The sequence below is a fragment of the Ranitomeya variabilis genome, chromosome 4, assembly GCF_051348905.1.
Source record: "Ranitomeya variabilis isolate aRanVar5 chromosome 4, aRanVar5.hap1, whole genome shotgun sequence".
Taxonomy (NCBI): Eukaryota; Metazoa; Chordata; class Amphibia; order Anura; family Dendrobatidae; genus Ranitomeya; species Ranitomeya variabilis.
Genome location: NC_135235.1, coordinates 754,568,485 through 754,593,989, shown reverse-complemented (window position 1 = coordinate 754,593,989; position 25,505 = coordinate 754,568,485). Strand labels below are relative to the sequence as shown.

General features: G+C 43.8%; 1 protein-coding gene across 1 annotated transcript in view; it reads right to left on the bottom strand.

Moving 5' to 3' along the window:
• Nucleotides 1–1,481: 1,481 nt before the first annotated feature.
• Nucleotides 1,482–25,505, bottom strand: part of LOC143766818 (uncharacterized) — a 75,727-nt gene continuing 51,703 nt past the window's right edge. Inside the window, exons 2-7 of the mRNA XM_077254791.1 lie at nt 23,540–23,689; nt 23,231–23,410; nt 23,024–23,147; nt 22,843–22,940; nt 22,554–22,644; nt 1,482–3,835 (exon numbers count right to left, since the gene is read on the bottom strand). Of these exons, the coding sequence (XP_077110906.1) occupies nt 1,890–3,835; nt 22,554–22,644; nt 22,843–22,940; nt 23,024–23,147; nt 23,231–23,410; nt 23,540–23,617 (2,517 nt within the window). The 5' untranslated portion in view covers nt 23,618–23,689 and the 3' untranslated portion in view covers nt 1,482–1,889. The remainder of the gene's footprint in view (nt 3,836–22,553; nt 22,645–22,842; nt 22,941–23,023; nt 23,148–23,230; nt 23,411–23,539; nt 23,690–25,505) is intronic.

Sequence of the window (25,505 nt, the reverse complement as noted above, 5' to 3'; positions counted from 1 at the left end):
GCTCGTGTGATGTAACCACCTCACATAAACCCCGGGACAGTGAGTCTCGACACCGCTGGAGTGGAGCCGTCACGCCAGCGGAGTATGAGTGTTTTTATTTTAATGAGGCCAAACATGAGCAATGAGTTCGCTGCGAAAAAAAAGATATATATACCGTATTTTTTGGACTATAAGATGCACCTATGTTTTAGAGGAGGAAAATATGCAAAAAAAAATAGAAGCAAAAAATGTGGTCAACTCTGTACTTAATATCCCCTATCCTGGTATACATGGCCCCCTCACCCCCATCCTGATACACATGGCTCCCTCATCCCTAGCCTGGTATGCATAGCCCTCTCACCCATATCCTGGCAGGAATGATCGCCCTCGTCCCTATCCTAGTATGCATGGATCCCTCATCCCTATCTTAGTATGCATGGCCCCATCCCTATCCTAGTATGTAGGGCCCCCATCTCATCCTAGTATGCAGAACCCCATTTCATCGTAGTATTCTTGTATGATTGGCCCCCATCCAGTTCCTGGTATGCATGGCCCAATCCTTATAACTGCCCCCCACACCCATCCTGGTCTGCATGGCCCCATCAGAAAACATAAGAATTAAACAAAACATGACACTTACCTACCCGGCGCTCCCTCACAGCGTCCTGCTCAGATACCAGCAGCTGCTTTATGTTTGTAAGCAGCACATGGCAGGGACGTCACAAGCAGAGCACAGCTGTGAGTATTCATTGCTCTGCAGTAGTGCGCAGTGTCAGCCACCGGATTCCTGCTGCTGTTGGTCATGTGAGCTACTACTTAAGAGAAATGAATATTCATTGGATTCATTCATCAGGAGACCATTTAATACTGAACTATATTCAAGCGGGACTAGACGAAGAAATCCCTAAAATCATGTATCATGTTATCCGAAACAGTCAGAAAACCAGCCACATATTGGCAGACCCCAGACCTCAAACTATATACTTCGTAAGTTTATAAGCGACTCCAGTGTCAGGAATAGATAGTATGTGACAATACAGTATATACCGCTCAGGGAACACTTAAGTTTCAGAGATAATCTCCATATTCATGCTAAATAATGGCACAGATCTTCCAGACATTATGATTGCACACATCCCTAGCCTTTATAAGGATATTGCACTCATTCCTTGACAGACCGCAGCATGGCCATTAGTTAGAAGCTGCTATTGATCTTTGGAGCAGGTAAGTTTTTCCTGAGTGGTACATATTGGGCCGTCTGAAAACGGAGTTTAGTCTAGGACAATTTGTCTGTACTACTAATTAACAGCTGTTACAATACCAAACTAGGGCAGTCCCTATAGGAGAAAAACACAAGAATTATAATGTATTTTCACATACTATCTATTTCTGACACTGGAGTGGCTTATAAACTTACGAAGAATTTCGTTTGAGGTCTGGGATCTGCCAATATGTGGCTGGTTTTCTGACTGTTTTGGATAACATGATACATGACTTTAATTTTTTTTTTTGTCTAGTCTCGCTTGAATATAGGTGAATATTAAATAGTCTCCTGAGGAGTCGCTTTTGGTGAGGACGATGAAACCCGTAGAAATGAGAGGCTTGAAGAGCGAGTGTGTATAAGTCACCTCAGCCTATATACTCAACTATGGGGTACATGTTTTTTCTATTAGTCACCTACTGAATAACCTTCAGGGGGTGAATTATGGGTAGTTTTACATTTGGAATTAATAAAGTTTAGTTTTATCCTTTTGTCAGCAAACATGAGGAATGACAGGAGACAACCCATTTAGGAAGATTCAATTTTGGTTAAAACTATTCCAACATTATGAACATAAAAAAGGCTTCTCCCCTATGTGACATCTCTGATGTTTATTAACCGTTGATTTCCAAGTAAAATATTTCCCACATTAAGAAAATGTAAAAGTTTTCTCCTCTGTGTGACTGCACTGATGTCTAACAAGATGCGGTTTCCATTTAAAACATTTCCCACATTCTGAACACGAAAAAGGCTTCTCTCCTGTGTGAGTTCTTTGGTGTGTAACAAGACTTCTTTTCTGGTTAAAACATTTCCCACATTCTGAACAGGAAAAAGGCTTCTCCCCTGTGTGAGATATTTGGTGTCTAACAAGACTCTTTTTGAAGGTAAAACATTTCCCACATTCTGAACAGGAAAAAGGCTTCTCTCCTGTGTGAGTTCTCTGGTGACTAACAAGAAGCACTTTCCATTTAAAACATTTCCCACATTCTGAACATGAATAAGGCTTCTCCCCTGTGTGAGTTCTCTGGTGACTAACAAGATTCCCTTTACGGTTAAAACATTTCCCACATTCTGAACAGGAAAAAGGCTTCTCCTCTGTGTGACTGCTCTGATGTCTAACAAGAAGAGGTTTCCATTTAAAACATTTCCCACATTCTGAACAGGAAAAAGGCTTCTCCCCTGTATGAGTTCTCTGGTGACTAACCAAATATGATTTCTGGATAAAACATTTCCCACATTCTGAACAGGAAAAAGGCTTCTCCCCTGTATGAGTTCTCTGGTGACTAACCAAATATGATTTCTGGTTAAAACATTTCCCACATTGTGAACAGGAAAAAGGCTTCTCCCCTGTATGAGTTCTCTGGTGACTAACCAAATATGATTTCTGGTTAAAACATTTCCCACATTCTGAACATGAAAAAGGCTTCTCCCCTGTGTGAGATATTTGGTGTCTAACAAGACTCTCTTTGAAGGTAAAACATTTCCCACATTCTGAACAGGAAAAAGGCTTCTCTCCTGTGTGAGTTCTCTGGTGACTAACAAGAAGCACTTTCAATTTAAAACATTTCCCACATTCTGAACATGAATAAGGCTTCTCCCCTGTGTGAGTTCTCTGGTGACTAACCAAATATGATTTCTGGATAAAACATTTCCCACATACTGAACACGAAAAAGGCTTCTCTCCTGTGTGAGTTCTTTGGTGTGTAACAAGACTTCTTTTCTGGTTAAAACATTTCCCACATTCTGAACAGGAAAAAGGCTTCTCCCCTGTGTGAGTTATTTGGTGTGTAACAAGACTCCCTTTCTGGTTAAAACATTTCCCACATTCTGAACATGAAAAAGGCTTCTCCCCTGTGTGAGATATTTGGTGTCTAACAAGACTCTTTTTGAAGGTAAAACATTTCCCACATTCTGAACAGGAAAAAGGCTTCTCTCCTGTGTGAGTTCTCTGGTGACTAACAAGAAGCACTTTCCATTTAAAACATTTCCCACATTCTGAACATGAATAAGGCTTCTCCCCTGTGTGAGTTCTATGGTGATTAACCAAATCTGATTTCCATTTAAAACATTTCCCACATTCTGAACATGAAAAAGGCATCTCCCCTGTGTGAGATATTTGGTGTGTAACAAGATGCCCTTTGGAGGTAAAACATTTCCCACATTCTGAACATGAAAAAGGCTTCTCCCCTGTGTGAGTTATTTGGTGTCGAACAAGATGCCATTTCTGATTAAAACATTTCCCACATTCTAAACATGAAAAAGGCTTCTCCCCTGTGTGAGTTCTTTGGTGCTTAACAAGATGCCATTTCTTGTTAAAACATTTCCCACATTCTGTACATGAAATTGACTTATTTGCTTTAGGAGCAGTTTGTTTTTTAATGCCCCTTTTGTGACTTTGCTTTTCCTTAGTAGTCAATAATGAATCAGAAGATGGGACCTGTTTCATAGGATCAGATGACAGATCTTTGCTGTGAATGGATGATGATATATCTGGAGTAATGGCATTCCCTTCAGTTGTATCTTGTAGGATCTCAAGATCATCAGATTTAAAAATTGAAGATGTCAACTGTCCCTCTGATCTCCTGGTACAGTCATCTGCTAAGATAAAAGATAAATGTTTAATAACATATCCTTGAGTTTTAGATTTTTGAACATTCTACTTAAACTGTCCATAAAAATGGCAAGCTATGTAAAAAACTTTAATTATTTACCAAGACAATGACAGTTCACAGTCTAATAGAAAACCTTGTTGGATGAACCAGTAATGCGTGGTGTTCAACTGTTTGTTCATTCTGCCTCCCAAATATTGAATAAAAAGAAACCAATCAATGTTATGCAGGCAAAAATAATACCAATTCTCATCTCACAAAAAACAAGTCCCCACTCAGGTCCATCATCTGTCAATGGAAAAACAGAGATTCCCACACTATTAGTGGCTCAAAGGCTGTTGACAAGCAACAAAGTTTCTATAAACCAATCCAGCAAAATCCGCTCTCACTTCTGAGTCTTTCAGTGTGCTCAAACAACATTTAGGATCCCTGTATTTAGCAATATTATAGTTGTTGGTACCCCTCGTTTAATGGCAGAAAAACCCACAATTGTCACAGAAATAACTTGAATCTGACAAAAGTAATAATAAATAAAAAATCTATTAAAATGAACAAATAAAAGTCAGACATTGCATTTCAACCATGCTTCCACAGAGTTTAAAAAAAAATAAAACTGATGAATTATGCCTGGACAGAAATGATGGTACCCTTAACTTAACCGCTTCATGACTGCCAACAGTAGATAAACGTTGGCGCTAGCAACACTTTCTGTGACCCCTGACCTCATCTAGACCTGATTGGTTCAGGTCCTGATGACGTCATCGTCACACCAGCCAATGTGAGAAATCACTTGGAAAGGTTGTTGTAGCAACTTACTTTCCTGGGTGATCTGCCTCATAAAAACGCGGTTTCTCCTCAGATCTCCTGTCATTGAGAGATGAGAGGAGAACCATTGTTTCAAATGCTGCTGACAACAGTTGTGTCAGTCAGCGATCTTGTTATAAAGTAAAAAAAAAAAAGGCAGGGATAAAGATAGGGTTACTGTTAGGCTAATGTTAGGGTTACTGTTAGGCTAAAGTTAGAGTTAGGGTTTATTCTAAAGTTAGGGTTAGGCTAAAGAATTAGGCTTTTCTCAATTGTCTCTCCAATAATTTGGTCACCTCAGTCACGTCAGTCAGTCGGGTCACGTCAGAGTTTTCTATTTCCGGAAAAAAAAAAAAAAAAGAGTAAAATGGTCCGTCAGTATTAGGCCACGTTCACACTTTGCGGCCTGCTCTGCGGGTTAATCCCGCAGCGGAATTGATAAATCTGCAGGGCAAAACCACTGCGGTTATCCCTGCAGATTTATCGCGGTTTGTTCCGCGGTTTCCGCTGCGGGTTTCCGCCTATACTATTGATGCTGCATATGCAGCAATATGCAGCATCAATAGTAATGTAAAAAATAATAAAAATTGGTTATACTCACCCTCCGATGTCCGGATCTCCTCGGTGCTGCAGGCGGCTGTGCCGACAAGGACCTTCGTGACGTCACGGTCATGTGACCGCGGCGTCATCACGGTCATGTGACCGCGACGTCACCACAGGTCCTGCTCGCACAGCAACTGAGACCGGACGCCGCGGGCAGCGCTGAGATGTGAGTATAGCATCATTTTTTATTTTAATTCTTTTTTTTTACATCAAAATATGGTTCCCAGGGCCTGGAGGAGAGTCTCCTCTCCTCCACCCCGGGTACCATCTGCACATTATCCGCTTAACTTCCCGCAACGTGGGCACAGCCCCATGCGGAAAGTGAGTGGATCAATGCATGTCTATGGGTGCAGAATCGCTGCGATTCTGCACCAAGAAGTGACATGCTCCTTCTTTTTTTCCGCAGAAAAGCCGCGCGGCTTTTTCCTCGGAAATCCGCAGCGTGGGCACAGCGGGTTTTGTTTTCCATAGGGTAACATTGTACTGTACCCTGCATGGAAAACTGCTGCGGATCCGCAGTGTCAAATCCGCTGCGGATCCGCGGCAAAACCCGCAAAGTGTGAACATAGCCTTACAGTGCAGAGGAGGCTTATGCACTTTTATGTTCTGACAGCGAAGAAAGTGCAGTGCCAGATGGCGATGTGGATTTTGCAGGCTTTAGTAGCAGCGACGGTGATAGCTCAGAAATGAGCAGTGAATCTGGTCCATCCTCACACACAAGGACCAGTACAACAAGAAGGACAAATAACGCTTCTGGAGAAATGTCTCCAACTTAGGGAACAATGCCCAGTACTAGCGCTGTCCCTAGTGCTCGTGAATTGGCGCACACCAATGTCCAAGGGGCTTTGCCTCTTATTGTAGCATTTCCCAGATTTACACCCCAACATTCAAAATTTCCATTGATGAGTCCCTTGTAAAATTCAAAGGAAGAGTGCACTTCAAGCAATTTATTCCTTCTAAGAGGGCAAGGTTTAAAAGGAATAAAGCCCTATAAAATGTGCAACAGTTCAACCGGATACACATCAGCTTTTCGCATTTATGAAGGGAAAGATAGCCAACTGAGCCCACCAGGATGCCCTACTTATCTGGAGACATCTGGAAAAAACGTTTAGGAGCTGATAACTTCATTATTACAAATAGGCTACAATCTGTATGTTGACAACTACTACACCAGCATACCCCTATTTAAAAGTCTGGTTGAACATAACATGGGGGCTTGTGGGACCATTCGCAAAAAACAGTCAGGGGTTTCCACAATCATTGGTCAATGAAAAGTTCCAAAAGGGGAAGTCAGGAACATTATGCAATGGAGAGATGCTTGCCCCCAAGCACAAGGATAAAAAAGATATTTTTATCCTGAGCTCAATCCACAAAGATGCCACTGCTGACCAACAGGGATCCACTACTCCAAAACCTGTGTCTGTCATTGACTACAACAAATATATGGGGGGTGTGGACCTTGCAGATCAGGTTCTACAGCCATAACAGGTATCAAGAAAATCATATACCTGGTATAAAAAGTTAGTCATTTATTTGTTTCAGGTGGCCACATATTTTTTTGTGTTATACAAAAAAGCCGGAAATGCAGATATTTTCCTTGATTATCAGGAAAAGGTTATTTAAATTCTGGTTTTTGAAAATGTTGTCCCCGCCAATCCTTTAGAATCTGAAGATGTCATAACTCACTGAGCAACATTTATTGCACTCATTCCAGCAACTGAAACAAGAAAGATCCCCCAGAGAAGATGTTGTGTATGCTCCAAGAGAGGAATGAGGCATGATACCCGCTATTATTGCCCACAATGCCCATCATTGCCGGCCTTATGCCTCCATGACCGATTTAAAATCTTCCACACAGAACCACGTTTTTTAAACTGTTTTGACATTCAAGCATTTGGTTTATTTAGTGACAGACACATTTCAGTGGAGCTGACTTAACAATTTCCGGGGGTAGGTGGGGGGATGTCTCCAGAGACACAAGCTGGGCACAATATATTGGGCACTACAATGACATTTTTGCAATTTTTGCTCTAAAACTTCCACTACGTGTTTCTGGAAATCATCCGTATAGTGAAAATGGTCACTATATCCATAGATGAATTCCCAGAGGGGTGTCATTTCCAAAATGGGGTCACTTCAGGGGGATTCTGTTGTTCTGGCACTTTGCGGCTCTCCAAAGTGCCATAACAGCAGAATCCCCCCTGAAGTGACCCCATTTTGGAAATTACACTCCTCTGGGAATTGGAAATGACACCCCTCTGCGAATTCATCTATGGGTGTAGTGAACATTTACCTATCTACCTATTTTCCAATGTAAAATCTGGGGTTAAAACAACATTTTAGTGGTTAAAATGTAATTATTTTTTCTTCACTGCCCAATGATATAATTTTCTGTGGAACAACTGTGGTGTCAGTATGCTCACTGCACCACTAGAAGAATTAATTCAGGGAAGTATTTTGTAAAATTTTGTCACTTTTGGGGGCTTATGCTGTTCTGGCACCTCAGGGGCTCTGACAATGTGACACGTCACCCACAAACAATTCCAGCAAAATCTCTCCAATATGGCGCTCCTTCCCTTCTGAGCTCTGCCATGCACCCAAACAGTGGTTTACCCCCACATATGGGATGTCAGCATACTCAGGACAAATTGCACAACAACTTTTGGGGTCCAATTTCTCCTGTTACCCTTTGGAATAACAAAAATTGAAACAATTTTTGAGGAAAGAAAAATGATTTTCTATTTTCACAGCTCTACGTAATTAACTTCTGTGAAGCACTTGGGGGTTCAGAGTGCCCACCACACATCTAGATAAGTTCCTTGGGGGGGTCTAGTTTCCAAAATGGGGTCACTTGTGGGGGTTTCCAATGTTTAGGCACATTAGGGGCTCTCCAAACGTGACATAACAACCACTAATTATTCCAGCATATTTTACATTAAAAAAATCAAAATGGCGTGACTTCACTTCCGAGCACTGCCGTGTGCCCAAACAGTAGATTTCCCTACATATGGGGTATCGGCATGCTCAGGAGAAATTGCACAACAAAATGTATAGTCCATTTTCTCCTGTTAACCTTGCGAAAGTAAAAAAAAAAAATTAGGCCTAAAGGAAAATTGTTGTGAAAGAAAAGTAAATGTTCATTTTTTCCTTCCACATTCCATTCATTGCTGTGAAGCACCTGAAAAGTTAATAAACTCCTAAAATGTGGTTTTGCGCACGTAGAGGGGTGCAGTTTTTGAAATGGTGTCATTTTTGGGTATATTCTGTCATATTGACCCCCCAAACTCACTTCAAATGTAAGGTGTCCCCAAAAAATGGTTTTGTACATTTTGTTGTAAAATGAGAAATCGCTGGTCAACTTTTAACCTTTATAACTTCCTAAAATAAAAAATTGTGCTGATGTTAAGTAGAGATGTGGGAAATATTATTTATTAGCTATTTTGTGATATGACTGATTTAAGAGCATAAAAATTTTGAAAATTTCGAAATTTTCGCAAAATTTCCATTTTTTTAACAAATAAACGCAAGTTATATCAGAGAAACGTTACCACTATCATAAAGCACAATATGTCACAAGAAAACAATCTCAGAATCACCAGGATTCATTGAAGCGTTAGAGTTATGACCTCAAAGTGACACTGGTCAGAATTTAAAAAATTGGCCAGGTCATGAAGGCAAAAACAGGCTCTGGCGCGAAAGGGTTAATATTTTGCTGCACAAGCTTTTGAGGCAATCACTGCAATCAAACGATTCCTGTAACTGTCATTGAGACTTCTGCACCTCTTAACAGGTATTTTGGCCGCTCCTCAAGAGTAAACTGCTCCAGTTGTCTCGTATCTGAAGGTTGCCTTTTCCAGACGGCATGTTTCAGCTCTTTCCAAAGATGATCAATAGGATTTATATCAGAGCTCACAGAAGGCCACTTCAGAATAGTCCAATGTTTCCCTCTTATCCATTCTTGGGTGTTTTTAGCTGTGTGTTTTCGGTCATTATTAGTGATGAGCAAGTATACTCGTTGCTCGGGTGGTCTCCGAGTATTTGTAACTGCTTGGAGATTTAGTTTTTGTTGACACAACTGCATGATTTATGGCTGCTATCCAGCCTGAGTACATGTGGGGGTTGCCTGGTTGCTAGGGAATTCACACATGTATTCAAGCTTTCTATCAGCTGTAAATCCTGCAGCTGAGATAACGAAAACTAAATCTCCGTGCACTTACAAATACTCGGTGATCACCCGAGCATGCTCGGGAAAACTCGAGCAACGAGTATACTCACTAATCACTAGTCATTATCCTGTTGCAAGACCCATGACCTGCGCCTGAGACAAAGCTTTCTGACACTGGGCAGCACATTTTTCTCTAGAATCCCTTGATAGTCTTGAGATTTCATTGTAGCCTGCACAGATTCTGGACACCTTGTGCCAGATGCAGCAAAAGAGTCCCAGAACATAACAGAGCCTCCGCCATGTTTCACAGTAGGGACAGTGTTCTTTCCATGATATGCTTCATGTTTCCAACTGTGAACATAGAGCTGATGTGCCTTGCCAAAAAGTTCAATTTTTGCCTCATCTGTCCATAGGACTTTCTCTCAGAAGTTTTGTGGCTTGTCAACATGTAGTTTAGCAAATTCCAGTCTGGCTTTTTTATGATTTTCATCAACAATGGTGTCCTCCTTGGTCGTCTCCCATGAATTCCACTTTGGCTCAGAAAAAGATGGATGGTGCGATCGGACACTGATGTTCCTTGAGCTTGAAGTTCACCTTTAATCTGTTTAGAAGTTTTTCTTGGCTCTTTTGTTACCATTCGTATTATCTGTCTCTTGGATTTGTCATCAATTTTCCTCCTGCAGCCACATCCAGGGAGGTTGGCTACAGTCCCATGAAGCTTACATGTCTGAATAATATGGGCAACTGTAGTCACAGGAACATCAAGCTGCTTGGTGATGGTCTTATAACTTTTACCTTTAACATGTTTGTCTATAATTTTCTTTCTAATCTCCTGAGACAACTCTTTCCTTCGCTTCCTCTGGTCCATGTTGAGTGTGATACACACCATGTCACCAAACAGTACAGTGAGTATCTGTAGCCCTATATACAGGCCACTCACTGATTCTAAGACTGTAGACCTCTGTGATGCTAGTTAGTGGACATACCGCGATTTAACAAGCCCCTTTTGTCACATTATTTTCAGGGGTACCATCATTTCTGTTGCCTATTTCATGAGTTCTATTATTATTTTTTTAATTCTGTGGAAGCATGGTTGAAAAGCAATGTCTGACTTTCATTTGTTCATTTTCATACATTTTTTATTTATTATTACTTTTGTCAGATTCAAGTTATTTCTGTGACAATTGTGGGTTTTTCTGTCATTAAACGAGAGGTACCAACAATTTTGATCACATATGTACAGATTATAACCCTCAGTGAATTAATTTATAAAATATAATCACTTTATGAGAATTTTGACTATTCTGGTTTTCTGTCATTTAGTCATATTAAAGCTTCTGCATATGGTGTGTCCAATCTCATCTGTGATCTGTTCCTGCTGTCCAGCTGAAGTAATCTGCTCCCTACTTCAGCCAATTGGAAAGTACCACACCCTACTAAAGATCAAAGCACATGGCCGGAATCTGCCAGAAACAGCGTTATCCTCTGGTTCAGTCCTCTGTGCTCAGCTTGCGGCTTGTGTATTTGTTTACTGTTGTGTCTGTGGCCCGTTTACTGACTACTCGTGTCTTCTGATTCTGTCCTTCTGGTTCTGACCCAGCTACCTGACTATTCTTCTTGTCATCTAATACCACAGAATGGCAGGTAACACCATGGTCCAAGCCTAGGGGTCCCAGTGTAAGTCCAGATCCATATAATGGTGTTAAAGGGCGATGAGCAAGGCAATCCTTGGGACATGGAAAGCAGAGAAGATAGTGCCAAGCATGTTCATGGTGGAGATCTTTTGAGCTGCCAGTTGACCATGAACAATGCTCCCAATACATTGTGTCTGCAAACTATTCCAGCTAGATCTGCATTCAAACAGCTAAATGGCGCTCGTTCCCTTCTGAACACTGCCATGTGCCCAGAGAGTAGTGTACAATCGTATGTAGGGTATTGTGAGAAGTTGGAAAATAATTTGTAAGATCCATTTGTTTTCTATTATCCTTTGTGAATAATTCCAAAGTTATCCCCACATAAAGTGACACACATCAGATTGTAAAAATGGGGTGTGATGGTGTGATATGCTATGTGGGTATCATTTTGTGTATATTTCTATTTTACTGATTTTCATGGTGTTGAGTTGTTATTTGCCATCTGATATTCTCCCCACAGTTCTGTATTGTTATCTCTCCAGAGGGTCAGTAAATAATGTTGTTTGCAAATATGCTAATGACATGTTGACCTAGCTTGTTGAAACAATGAGCCCCTGCTACCCACCCCCCCAGGGCCGTATTTAGAGTTTCTGCTGCCCTAGGCACTTTTAGTGCTGCCTCCCCCATTGGTGAGTATGACACTATCGGCAGTGACTTTGGCAAGAATCGCTGTTGTGAAAATAGCCTTTTGCAGCAGATCGGGCAGTTTTTTCGCATCTGCCGCGTAACGGATCACTTACAACGGATCACTTACGGCAACACTGCGTTTGGCTTCATTCATTCCCTATGGGATTTGTGGCACTTGCTGTGATCTGGCAAATGCAGTACCATATGTCCCAACTCTTGAAGGGAAAGAGACATAAAGGTTGCGGCGCAAAAAAAAAAGGCAAATTTTAGGCCACGCCTCTGACCACACCCATTTCACAACTAGTCACACCCATATCCAAGTCCCAACCACACCCATTTAGCACTGCTGATCACAACTGTTTCATATACAATAATTATAACCAAAAAAATACGGCCACACATGATGCTCCATACTGTATAATGGCCACACATGATGCTCCATACTATATAATGGCCAAACATGATGCCCCATACTGTATAATGGCCACACATGATGCTCCATACTGTATAATGACCGCACATGATGCTCCATACTGTATAATGACCGCACATGATGCTCCATACTGTATAATGACCGCACATGATGCTCCATACTGTATAATGACCGCACATGATGCTCCATACTGTATAATGGCCACAAATGATGTTTAATACTGTATAATGACCGCACATGATGCTCCATACTGTATAATGACCGCACATGATGCTCCATAGTGTATAATGGCCACAAATGATGTTTAATACTGTATAATGACCACACATGATGCTCCATACTGTATAATGACCGCACATGATGCTCCATACTGTATAATGACCGCACATGATGCTCCATACTGTATAATGACCGCACATGATGCTCCATACTGTATAATGGCCACAAATGATGTTTAATACTGTATAATGACCGCACATGATGCTCCATACTGTATAATGACCGCACATGATGCTCCATACTGTATATTGGCCGCACATGATGCTCCATACTGTATATTGGCCGCACATGATGCTCCATACTGTATATTGGCCACAAATGATGCTCCATACTGTATAATGACCCCACATGATGCTCCATACTGTATAATGACCCCACATGATGCTCCATACTGTATAATCACCCCACATGATGCTCCATACTGTATAATGACCCCATATGATGCCCAATAGTGTATAATGCCCCCCTCCCATCTTGTATGCATGGCTCATCTTCCTCCCATCCCATATGCATGGCTCATATCCCCCCGCGTATGCATGGCTCATAATTACCCCCCCCCGTATGCATGGCTCATATCCCCATATGCATGGCTCATAATTCCCCCCCACCTCCTGTATGCATGGCTCATAGTTCCCCCCTGTATGCATGGCTGATATCCACCCCCCCCCCCGTATGCATGCGTCATATCCCCCTATGCATGGCTCATAATTCCCCCCCCTGTATGCATGGCTAATATCCGCCCCCCCTATGCATGGCTCATCTCTCCACCCCCCCTCCCCTGTATGCATGGCTCATATCCCCCTATGCATGGCTCATAATTCCCCCCACCTCCTGTATGCATGGCTCATAATTCCCCCCTGTATGCATGGCTGATATCCACCACCCCCTCGTATGAATGCCTCATATTCCCCTATGCATGGCTCATAATTCCCCCCCCTGTATGCATGGCTCATATCCGCCCCCCTGTATGCATGGCTCATATCCCCCTATGCATGGCTCATAATTCCCCCCCACCTCCTGTATGCATGGCTCATAATTCCCCCCCCTGTATGCATGGCTCATATCCGCCCCCCTGGCTGTATGCATGGCTCATAACCCCCCCACCTCTTGTATGCATGACTCATATTCCCCCTATGCATGGCTCATCACTCCCCCCTCCCCCCCATGCATGGCTCATCACTCCCCCCTCCCCCCCATGCATGGCTCATCACTCCCCCCCATGCATGGCTCATCACTCCCCCCTCCCCCCCATGCATGGCTCATCACTCCCCCCTCCCCCCCCCATGCATGGCTCATCACTCCCCCCTCCCCCCCATGCATGGCTCATCACTCCCCCCATGCATGGCTCATCACTCCCCCCTCCCCCCCCATGCATGGCTTATCACTCCCCCCTCCCCCCCATGCATGGCTCATCACTCCACCACCCCCCTCCGCTCCCCGCTCCTTCTCCCATGGCACGGGCGGCTTACCGTCCTCCTTCAATCCCCCCTGTCCTCTGTCCCTCATACTCACCTGTCAGCTGTCTCACACTAAGCGGGCGCGCCGACATCCCTCCAGCTCTCTGTCCCGACTCCCGGCGCACAGGCGCAGGCTCGCAGCTCCTTCTTCCTGCTTGAGTGGTCACGTGATACCGCTCTCATTAAGGCTCATGAATATGCGCATATTCATGAGCCTTAATGAGCGGTACTACGTGACCGCTCACTCAGGACGCGCTACAGAAGCTGAGACCAGGCATCGCTGGAGCAAGGTGAGTATCGTCTTCAAGGAGGGCGGGGGGAGGTGGGGGGGCGGCGGTCGGAGGGTGGGTGGGAGGCTGGTCCCGGGGGGGGGGGGGCTGGGGGGGCGGGGGTTGGGGCGGTCGGGAGGTGGGGAAAAACAAAACGAAAAAAACCCCACCTTGCTCGCTTGCTCAGGTGCCGCCCCCCGCATCGTCCCCACCCTAGGCACATGCCCTCGAGTGCCTAGTGGCAAATACGGCCCTGCACCCCCCTAACCTGTGAATGGGGAGGTGAGACACAGATCAGTCTTGTTTGGAACTATGAAGTGAACACAGCACCTCAGAGAGAGAAAGAAGGGAATATGGACTGTTATCCTCTGTGCTGGATTGTTGGACGTTTATTCTGTAACTGAACTGCATTTGTATTCTGGAATATTTGCATCCTTTGTGTGGTGGATCGTATATGGACCTTTCGTACTTTTGCCTAAATAAAGGTCTTGGGATTGTTCACTCTTCGCTGGCTCTGTTGATTGTGTGGTACCGGAGAATGACCCTGTGACAACTGGTGGCAGCAGTGGGATCAACAGAGCGTAACCTAATGGAGAACCATACACAGAGTGAGTACAGAAATTGGACTGTATCCAGTTTACAGGAGAGAGCCAGAGACCTGGGCCTGAACTACCAGGGACTGACTAAAGAGGCCTTAATTGATCTACTGGTGGGTGCTAGCCAGACCACCTGCTCCCATATGTCTGAAGGACGAGCACAGGAGACAAGGACCCCCACCCCAAAAAGCCAGTGGTGGTGTGGTACGAAGAAGAGATGGCGATTCTGGGCCCAGGCGTCTCTCAGGAGTACAAGGAGGAGGCTGCCCACCGGGCACAACGGAGACAAGAAGTAATGGAGCTTAAAAGAGGGAGTAATGCAATGTGGAATGTAAACCCAACGATCCGGGAGCCTGTACGGATCACCCGCATACACTTTAAGCCATTTGATGAGGCTTCCGGAGATGAGGAGGGGTTCTTCAAGGACTTTGAGCAGCAGTGTGAGTGATGGAGGTGCCCCACTCTGGCTGGATGCATTTGTTAGTGGGACTCCTGAACGGTAGCCTGGCGGAGGCTTACCGAACCATTGACTCACAGCGGAATCGGGATTATCACATTGTAAAGCAGACTATCCTGGATTACCATGCTATCACCCCAGACTCATGTAGGGCCAAGTTCCGAGACCTCCCATGCACTTCGGGGGAATCGTTTAGGATGTATGCACATAAGATGTCCCAGGCATGTCGGAGATGGCTGGAAGCAGAAAACGCCTTTACTGTGGAAGATGTTATACAGGCGTTCCTTATAGAATAATTTCTTGCCAAGTGCCCTGCAGAGGTACGGGAATGGGTCCGGGAGCGCACGCCGTGCACTGTGGATAGAGCTGCAGCCCTGGCCGATGAAGCCCTTGCTATCCGACCGCAATGGAGGAGGCTTCTGGACAATGAACCACGGCCTTCGACCGCGTCCCGTCCCCCTCTGAGTATATCTGCCTGTCCACCCAGCCACAGGCTGATGACAATCACAGCTGATAATCCTGGGCCCCAACAGTTCCGACCATGACCTGGGGGTATCACAGAGAGGAGATGTTACGGGTGTGGGCAACCTGGACATTTTCAATCTAGCTGTCCCTCCAGGATTCGGAGGGAGCCCCACGCAGCCCCACCTCGTCCAGTACATCTTGTGCACTCCATCCCGCCTGATAGTCCATGAGCCGGGCCAGATATCGGTACCACCCGGAGTGACTAATTTTCTTTGGTATTTTTAGGTAGATGCATGTCTGTAGTTTATTTTTTGATATGATAGCCCTTACATATACGTAGCTTATTAACCCCTTCAGCCCTAGGCCTATTTGTACCCAAGTGCCTAAGCCAATCTGACCTGTGCCACTTCATGGGCTAATAACTTTGGAACGCTTTCACCTATCCAAGCCATTCTGAGATTGTTTTCTCGTGACATATTGTACTTCACGTCAGTGCTAAATGGGAGTCAATATATTTTACCTTTCTATATAAAAAAATGCTAAATATTCGGAAATTTTGGAAAAATCGGCAATTTTTTAACTTTGAAATTCTCTGCTTTTTACAAAAATACTGATACCCCCCATAATAGTTATTAATTTACACTCCCCACATGTTTACTTCATATTGGCATCATTTTGAAAATGAAACCTTATTGTTTTACGACGTAATAGGGCTTATAGTTTTATGCGCAATTTTTCACATTTACAGCAAAACCCACTTTTCAAAGGACCAAGTCACTTCTGAAGTCACTTTAAGGGGCTTACATAACAGAAACCACCCATAAATTACCCCATTTTGCAAACTACACCCCTCAAGCTGTTCAAAACTCATTTTTAAAAACTGTTAACCCTTTAGGTGTTCCACAGGAATTTTAGCAGAATGAAGGCGAAATTTCAAAATTTCATTTTTTTTCCAGATATTACATTGTAATCCAATTTTACCTGCAACCTAGCAAGGGTTAACGGCAAACCCAAACTTGGTTACCCTAATTCTGCAGTTTATAGAAACACCCCACATGTACTCGTAAACTAAAGTATGGGCACACAGCACAGCTCAACACGGAAGGAGCGCTATGTGGTTTTTGGGTGGCGGATTCACTGGAAGAAATCTAGGGGGCCATGTCACATTTGAAGGCTGCCTGAGGTACCCCCACAGTGGAAACACCAAAAAGTGACCCTATTTTGGAAACTACACCCCCAAGGAATCTTTTAGGGGGTATAGTGACCACTTTGACCCAACCAGTGTTTCACAGTAGTTGGAAACACTTGGTTGAGAAAATGGAAAAAGTGCATTTTTTACATGAAGGTGTCATTTTAGGCTCATTTTTTTATTTTTAAGAGGTGTACCAGCAAAAAATGCACCCCACTATTTGTTCACCAATCTCTCCCGAACACAACAACACCCGATATGTTGTCGTACACTGCAGTATTGGGGAACGGCAGGCCTCGGAAGGGAAGGAGCGCCAAATGACTTTTGGAGTGCAAATTTTACTGGAAGAAATCTAGGGGGCTATGTCACATTTGAAGACACCCTGAGGTGCCCCAACACACGCACACACACTGACACATACACGTACACACTGACACATACATGGTCGAGACCATGCTGGCCCTGGTTCGAGCTTCAAGAGAAGGCAACTGGATGCTTCACCTAGGAGCAATCCGACAGATGATACCATGGTGTTTTGCCTATGACAAGGTCAACTATGCCCGATACCTAACCTATTACTATGCCACAATGTCTCGGCTGCCCATAGAACACCCAGAGGTCCATGAATACTTCATGCAAGGTGGCTTTTCGGTCCAGATCGGTAGCAAGAATCCTTTTGGACGAATTCCTGTGGACCAGACCATTGAAGAGACAATCAACAAAGACACCCAGACACCAGGGGGCACAAAAGGCTTCAGCCTCAAAGTTGGAGCTGTTTCCAGGTTCTACCTGACATCAGAGTACCGCAGTATGTACTTGAGGCAGCTGAGGGCCCTGGTAGGCCAACAATATACTGACTTCAGCCATTCAGACCTACAGGTGTCTAGGATTAGAAGAGATGAAGCCGATGTCCAATCTTTCGTTCAACTGCTGGAGACAGGTTGGGTGAACCCCTTCAACAAAGAGCATAATGGTGAACTTATCAGTTTGTCAACAGCGACTGTAGCACCACCAGATGTAGCCAAAGACCTTCAAGGGGCATACAGTATAGGAGAGGATGCATATCAAACATTCAAGGATGAGCGTTTGGGTACCGATAAGCCAACTACATTGTTTCATGACAAGATGACGAAGAACAAACTTAAAACGTTCTCTAACATCCAAATGAAGACACGCAGACAAGGTCTTGGCAAGGAGGTAATTTTGAAGGCTGACAGAAACCTATTTGGCCAGATGATACTTGTAGCTGAGAACAGAAAGCTACAAATGAGTGATGTCTTGACTCATCCCCTGGGTCCATTGCCATGGGCACTTGCCAATGGTGATGGGTCTATCCGCAAGACCAACAAGGCTGCCCTCGCAAGGGAGTTGGAGAGGAATGCTCGTCCTGCAGAAGTGATCCCCGAGCCCTCTGCAACCATCATTGATGGGATGAGCCTGGTTCAGAAACTGAAGGGAAACAATGCAACATTTGGCCAGCTAGCAGGCACAGCAATGAGTCGCGCTATCCATGAGGGTGCTAAGAGCAAGCGCATTGATATTGTCTTTGACGTCTACAAGGAGACATCCATCAAAGATACAGAAAGAGTCAACAGATATGAAGGCACAGGGATCCATTTCAAGAACATTCAACATGGGCACAACATCCAGCAGTGGAAAAAGCTTCTAAGTAGTTCCTCCAACAAGGCAAGTCTCATAAAGTTTCTGGTAGAAGAATGGAAGGCGAAACACCACAGGGAGAAGCTTGAGGAGAAGGAGCTGTATGTCACATGTGAGCAGCTCTGCTTTAAGATCACCAAAGAACAGTGGGAAGAGGCTGCTGACCTTAAGTCAAATCAAGAAGAAGCAGACACACGCCTCCTTCTCCATGCTCTTCATGCAGCAGAATCTGGTTACAAGTCGGTCATCATCACTTCGGAGGATACTGATGTCATGGTCCTGTGTCTGGGCATGTGCCACAAAATCCCATCCCACCTGTTCCAGAAATGCGGTACACAGAACCGGACAAGATTCCTGGATATCACCACTCTGAGCCGAACATTGGGAGGCAGCGTATGTGATTCATTGATTGGTATGCATGCATTTACAGGCTGTGACACCGTCAGTGCATTCGCTGGCCGTGGGAAGATGACGACACTCAAGCAGTTGAAGATGAACAAGACATACCAGGATGCCTTTCAGGAAGTTGGTCGTTCATGGGAAGTGTCTACCGAACTTTTTGAGAAGTTACAGGAAATCACCTGCCACATGTACCTGCCAACTACCCAAACAACTGAGGTAAACAGGCTCCGTTATCAGCTGTTCTGTGCCAGACGTGGAGTGGTAGAGTCAAGTCAACTCCCTCCTTGCCAGGACTGCCTTTTCATGCATGCACTGCGTGCAAACTACCAGGCTGCGATCTGGAGGAGAAGTCTGCAGAGCCAGCCATGGGTTGCAAACCCAACAGACTGCGGTTGGATGATAGATAACGACGGAAAGCTTGTTGTCAAGTGGATGCAAGGGGCACCAGCACCAGAAGCTATTATACAGCTACTGTCCTGCAAGTGTGTGCGGTCATGTGAACTTCCTCAGTGTACTTGCCTCAGCAATGGCCTGAAGTGCACAGACATGTGCAGATTACAGACATGCCAGAACAAGGGTACTGAAGACGAGCCAGTAGAACAACAGTCAGATTCAGAGTCCGATGTTGAAGATATTATGGAGTAACATATATATATATATATATATATATATATATATATATATATATATATATATATATATATATATATATATATATATATATATATATATATATATATATGCACATGACATGTTCAGTGTGTATTTACATAACTTGGATTAAATTTTGTTACAAATACTACATCTAGTCACTCCGGGTGGTACCGATATCGTCATATTTGGTTCTTGGCTCATGCTAAAATTCCTGTGGAACACCTAAAGGGTTAACAGTTTTTAAAAATGAGTTTTGAACAGCTTGAGGGGTGTAGTTTGCAAAATGGGGTAATTTATGGGTGGTTTCTGTTATGTAAGCCCCTTAAAGTGACTTCAGAAGTGACTTGGTCCTTTGAAAAGTGGGTTTTGCTGTAAATGTGAAAAATTGCGCATAAAACTATAAGCCCTATTACGTCGTAAAACAATAAGGTTTCATTTTCAAAATGATGCCAATATGAAGTAAACATGTGGGGAGTGTAAATTAATAACTATTATGGGGGGTATCAGTATTTTTGTAAAAAGCAGAGAATTTCAAAGTTAAAAAATTGCCGATTTTTCCAAAATTTCCGAATATTTAGCATTTTTTTATATAGAAAGGTAAAATATATTGACTCCCATTTAGCACTGACGTGAAGTACAATATGTCACGAGAAAACAATCTCAGAATGGCTTGGATAGGTGAAAGCGTTCCAAAGTTATTAGCCCATGAAGTGGCACAGGTCAGATTGGCTTAGGCACTTGGGTACAAATAGGCCTAGGGCTGAAGGGGTTAATAAGCTACGTATATGTAAGGGCTATCATATCAAAAAATAAACTACAGACATGCATCTACCTAAAAATACCAAAGAGAATTAGTCACTCCGCTTGGTACCGATATCGTCAAATTTGGTTCTTGGCTCATGGACTATGAGGAAAAGCTACCACCGCCCCCACCAGAGTGGACCACTGACCACGGCACCAGAGATACCCTTCCTGGAGTGTATGGACTCTGGCCTTTGTCCACCAGAAATACAGAGCAACGGCATTGCCACCTGCAGGATGTCTTAATTGATGGATACAAAGTGTCGGGATTTAGAGATACGGGGGCATTCCTGACTATCGCTGATCCCCATGTGGTTCGACCCGAGGCAATTCACCAGGGCCCGGGAATTCCCATTGTCCTGGCGGGGGGGTGTCCGCAAATATATACAGCGAGCTTTGGTATGTTTAGATTATGGTTTTGGAGAAAAACTGTGTTGGATTGGAGTTATGGGAGGACTTCCTGCAGATATCCTCTTTGGAAATGACATTGGGGAGTTACAAAGTCATTTTGTGGGAGCAGAAGGTCCGTGGACCTCTCACTCTTCTGAAAGAACAATTGGAGGGAGATATCGCAGATACCGTAACGTCCATCATTCCCTACGTTCTAGAGTTCAGAGACTGTCTCGCCCAGCTAGCTACCTTGGCTAATGAACATCAGCGAACGGCCCAGTCCAGTCAAAAAACCTGGTATGACCGTAAAGCCAGGACCCGGGAATTTATGGACAACAAGTGCTCATGATTATTGCAACCCCTGCCACTGTACAAGGAACTATAAACAGTGGAGCAAAGTGGACTAAAGTGAGCAGGCCAGTGGTCTGTGTAGACCTAATGGCGTGCTCACTTATTATGAGGGGGGAGAGGCTGTGATGGTGTGATATGCTATGTGGGTATCATTTTGTGTATATTTCTATTTTACTTATTTTCATGGTGTTGAGTTGTTATTTGCCATCTGATATTCTCCCCACCGTTCTGTATTGTTATCTCTCCACAGGGTCAGTGAATAATGTTGTTTGCTAATATGCTAATGACATGTTGACCTAGCTTGTTAAAACAATGAGCCCCTGCGACCCACCCCCCTAGCCTGTGAATGGGGAGGTGAGACACAGATCAGTCTTGTTTGGAACTATGAAGTGAACACAGCACGTCAGAGAGAGAAAGAAGGGAATATGGACTGTTATCCTCTGTGCTGGATTGTTGGACTTTCATCCTGTAATTGAACGGCATTTGTGTTTTGGAATATTTGTATCCTTTGTGTGGTGGATCGTATATGGACCTTTCGTACTTTTGCCTAAATAAAGGTCTTGGGATTGTTCACTCTTCGCTGGCTCTGTTGATTGTGTGATACCGGAGAAGGAACCTGTTACTTGGGGCCTGATTAAGAACACAAAACTGGGTGAGGTTAGAGGTTAAATCAGAGTATTTTGGACATTACTGTAATCAGAAACTGACTATAGACAATAACATCTACTGAAATGATCAAACTGAACAGTCTCCATCAGTAATAAATGAGTAGCTAGTGGTGAAACCTCGGAAGCTCCAATATTTTCTGTCAGATGAGTTTTAAGAAGAAATATTACACATTTAAAGAGAACTGTGTATAATAGTGCAGAGCGGAGATGTCTTATAGGGAACCTGTCAGCAGGATTGTGCTCAGTGACTACAGACACTGTCAGGTCAGTGCCGTTATACTGATTACACTGATACCTGGTGATGAAATCAGTCTTGTGGTTGTTGTTTAATCCGTATTTGTAGTTTTCAGTTAATGAGATTCTCGTGCTCTGGGGCGGGCTGTGGGCGGGGCTTTATGTGGTGCTCTGATTATATATGCATCTGTATTGGCTTATGACAGGTTGCCGATCCCTCACTACAGGGGCTGACAGCCCCTCTGACTTTGAATCGGAGACCCCACGACATGATCACCCTCACACTAATACCAGGGAGTAGGTGGATCTACCAGGTTGTAAGTTTTATAGAAAAGGGCTTTCAATTACCAAAGTCATTAGAACAGTTTTGGGTGGAGGAGAATGTTGTGGTCTAGAGGCAAAATGGTGATCATGGTAATACGGCCGGACTACACCACCGATAAAGCAGCCACAGCTGGTGACTGAGAAGAATCTGTGACCTCTCCACATTTAGTGGTTACTCCTCACCTGGGTAGTCAGATGTGGGAATCTCCTCTTCACACCACTCATCCCCCCTCACATATGTCTCTGTAGTATTAATATGGGTCAGATGTTCACCCTGAAACAAATATTATAAAAGTCACCGACACATGGAGAAGTCCCATCTATGATCAGCTCTAATCCTGCCATCTCCACCGTTCTCATTACACAAGTATAAAACATATAATACTGGTGGATAAAACAAGACTGAGCACAAGACCTTCACCAGCGTCTACACATCATAGGGGAGTTCTCCTGACACCTTCTCTCCATCTACCTGATGGTCCAGAGGAGCATTGGGATCTTCTTGGTTACAGTCCTGTGGAAGAAGTGGACAGGGACATCTCTCTGGTGTTGTCCTCTTACTGGATAGATCTGGAGGAAACACATACAGGGAGTGAATTCATTCTTTACATACAGATAATTATAGGCCGTGTGTATTTAGTCCTGTCTATTACCTGGAGATGTGAGGGGCTGGGGAACCTCCATTATGACGTTCTTGTACAGATCTCTGTGTCCTTCTAAATACTCCCACTCCTCCATGGAGAAATAGACAGCGACATCCTGACACCTTATAAGAACCTGACACATACAATGATACCGTCATCCCTCCGATCCCTTCATAGTGTTACTGTATGATGTCCCAGCATTCCCAGCAGTGTCACCTCTCCAGTCAGCAGCTCAATCATCTTGTAGGTGAGTTCTAGGATCTTCTGGTCATTGATGTCCTCATGGATCAGGGGGTGAGGTGGAGGCCCCGTGATTGGGCTCAGGGGTCTTCCCCATCCCTCAGACACAGGGACCTGACAGCGATCACTAGAGGTCTTCTTCACCACTGTGTAATCCTGGTAATGGAGAGACACATTAATAAATCTCACTACAGACATTTCCAGAGTCCTCACCTCTCCAGTTCTGTCCATCTGTTATTCCCATAGATAAGAATGATGTAATGTGACGTCATCAGAATCTCTCACCTCTCCAGTAAGCCGGAAGAGGATCTCTAGGGTGAGGTGTAATATCCTCTCCGCCATCTTGTCTCTGTCCATATCCATCCTTGATGGGTAAATCAGGAAAACTTTCTTTTGTAGAAGATCTTCACTGAGAGGATCCGATATGGTAGAGACCTGAATGAGAAGATGAGCCGATGTAACATCAGAAGAATCCTGTGTAATAATACAATACTGGAGATAATAAGGGAAACATATGAGAAGATTTATTATTTTACAGTATTTAGTTTTATTCTTTACATCTACTAATAAAACCCTATATATTTAGGCAACAGACAACAAGTAGTTTCTTCCTCGGAGTCGGCAGCTGAATACGTTTCTCATAGACTCATCTTCCTTAACGCTAATTCTCGTCTCATTTACTGACCCTGGAATCGCCATTAGCAATACTGCAGGAGATATTCATTACACGCGACATGAGAAATAACTACTTCATGATGAGGATCAGGATGACATCTTCATCTTCTACTACGGCTCTAGAAACATATTTGGCCAGAGTCGGTCACTGACTCCATCACCACCGGCCGTCTATATGAAGGTTTCCCGTCTTCCCCGCACTGTAATCGTCTGTCACGTTAGATCTCAGGTCTGATTCCCACACAGAAGTTTGAGGCTTTTAGAAAAGATTTTTTGTTTCCACATTCAACGCGGACAGAAATCATCTGATCCAAAAGTCTCTATGTACAGTGATTCATGGGGTTTATTTCTGGGCTTAGGCTTTCCTATATTACAGGAAAAACACCAGAGAAAGCAGAAGACACATTTTATAATTTTTAACATGTTAAACATTTATTAAAAAGAAATAAATCTTTTTGTGCACCAGAGCATAGATGTGCACCGCAGGACGGCACAGATGAGACTTCAACAGAAACCCTGGCAGCTTAACGACTTGCTGCTGTGAAAAGCAAACATGACATCTAAGAAGGTGTGACAGAGTTTGGCTGAATGCCCCCCGCCTCCAAGTACTCGATAGTATGGGGCGGCCTAGTTATTACGATACTTACATGCCTAATAATGGTGTCTGGGCTGCAATGTATGAAGGTCTATTAGGCCGGGCCAGAGGCAGCGTCCAATAAGTTACCTTTTAATGCCCCCATACACACAAGTTCCATGAAAGCACAGATTTTGAGGTTTGGGCGACCATATAATGTATTTGGGGGCCTCCCGACAGATGATGTCAGGGCAGAGAAGGATCTGACATCCTAAATTTCAGAGGATAATCCGTTTGTTCTTCCTGTAGATAATCCTCCACTAGAGGAGTCTGGAGGCGACTCTCTCATACAGACCCCAGAAAAGCTGGAATATTTGTGTGTATGGGGGAGTCGGGAGAGATGGCGGTCTGCCAAATGACCGTTCAGCCAACTCTTATCTCATGTGTAAGGGGCCGTTAGTATTACACTGACAGCAGTGATGATACACGGCACTACAGTAGTACAGAGCATCACCGGAGCCATCAGAGGCTTGTATGTTGGATGACCGCACTGATCAGAGGGGTTTAACAAAGGTTTAAAGTGAAAAAATCATAGTTTCAGCAACAAGAAATATCCATCACTATATGGAAAGCAGAGTCACTGCACAGTTAGTTAAGTCTCATCCATAACTACTTTATTATACTCTATTATCTTGTACACAGTGGAGTAGATAGAAATCACAGGTCCGACAGCAATAGCTGGAATTGGGCCCTCCAACGTAAAGAAAAAAAATCTATCCATATATATAAGAATAAAAAAGGAAAACAGCACACAAAAAAATAGAAAAAAGTGGGCTTTTAATGCCTGAACGGCGTGGCAACCTTTCAGATATGGTAGCCTTTTTCAAGGATGGCTTGAAAAAGGATACCATATCCGAAACGTTGCCACGCCGTTCACGCATTAAAAGCCCACTTTTTTCTATTTTTTTGTGTGCGGTTTTCTTTTTTTATTCTTATGATTGA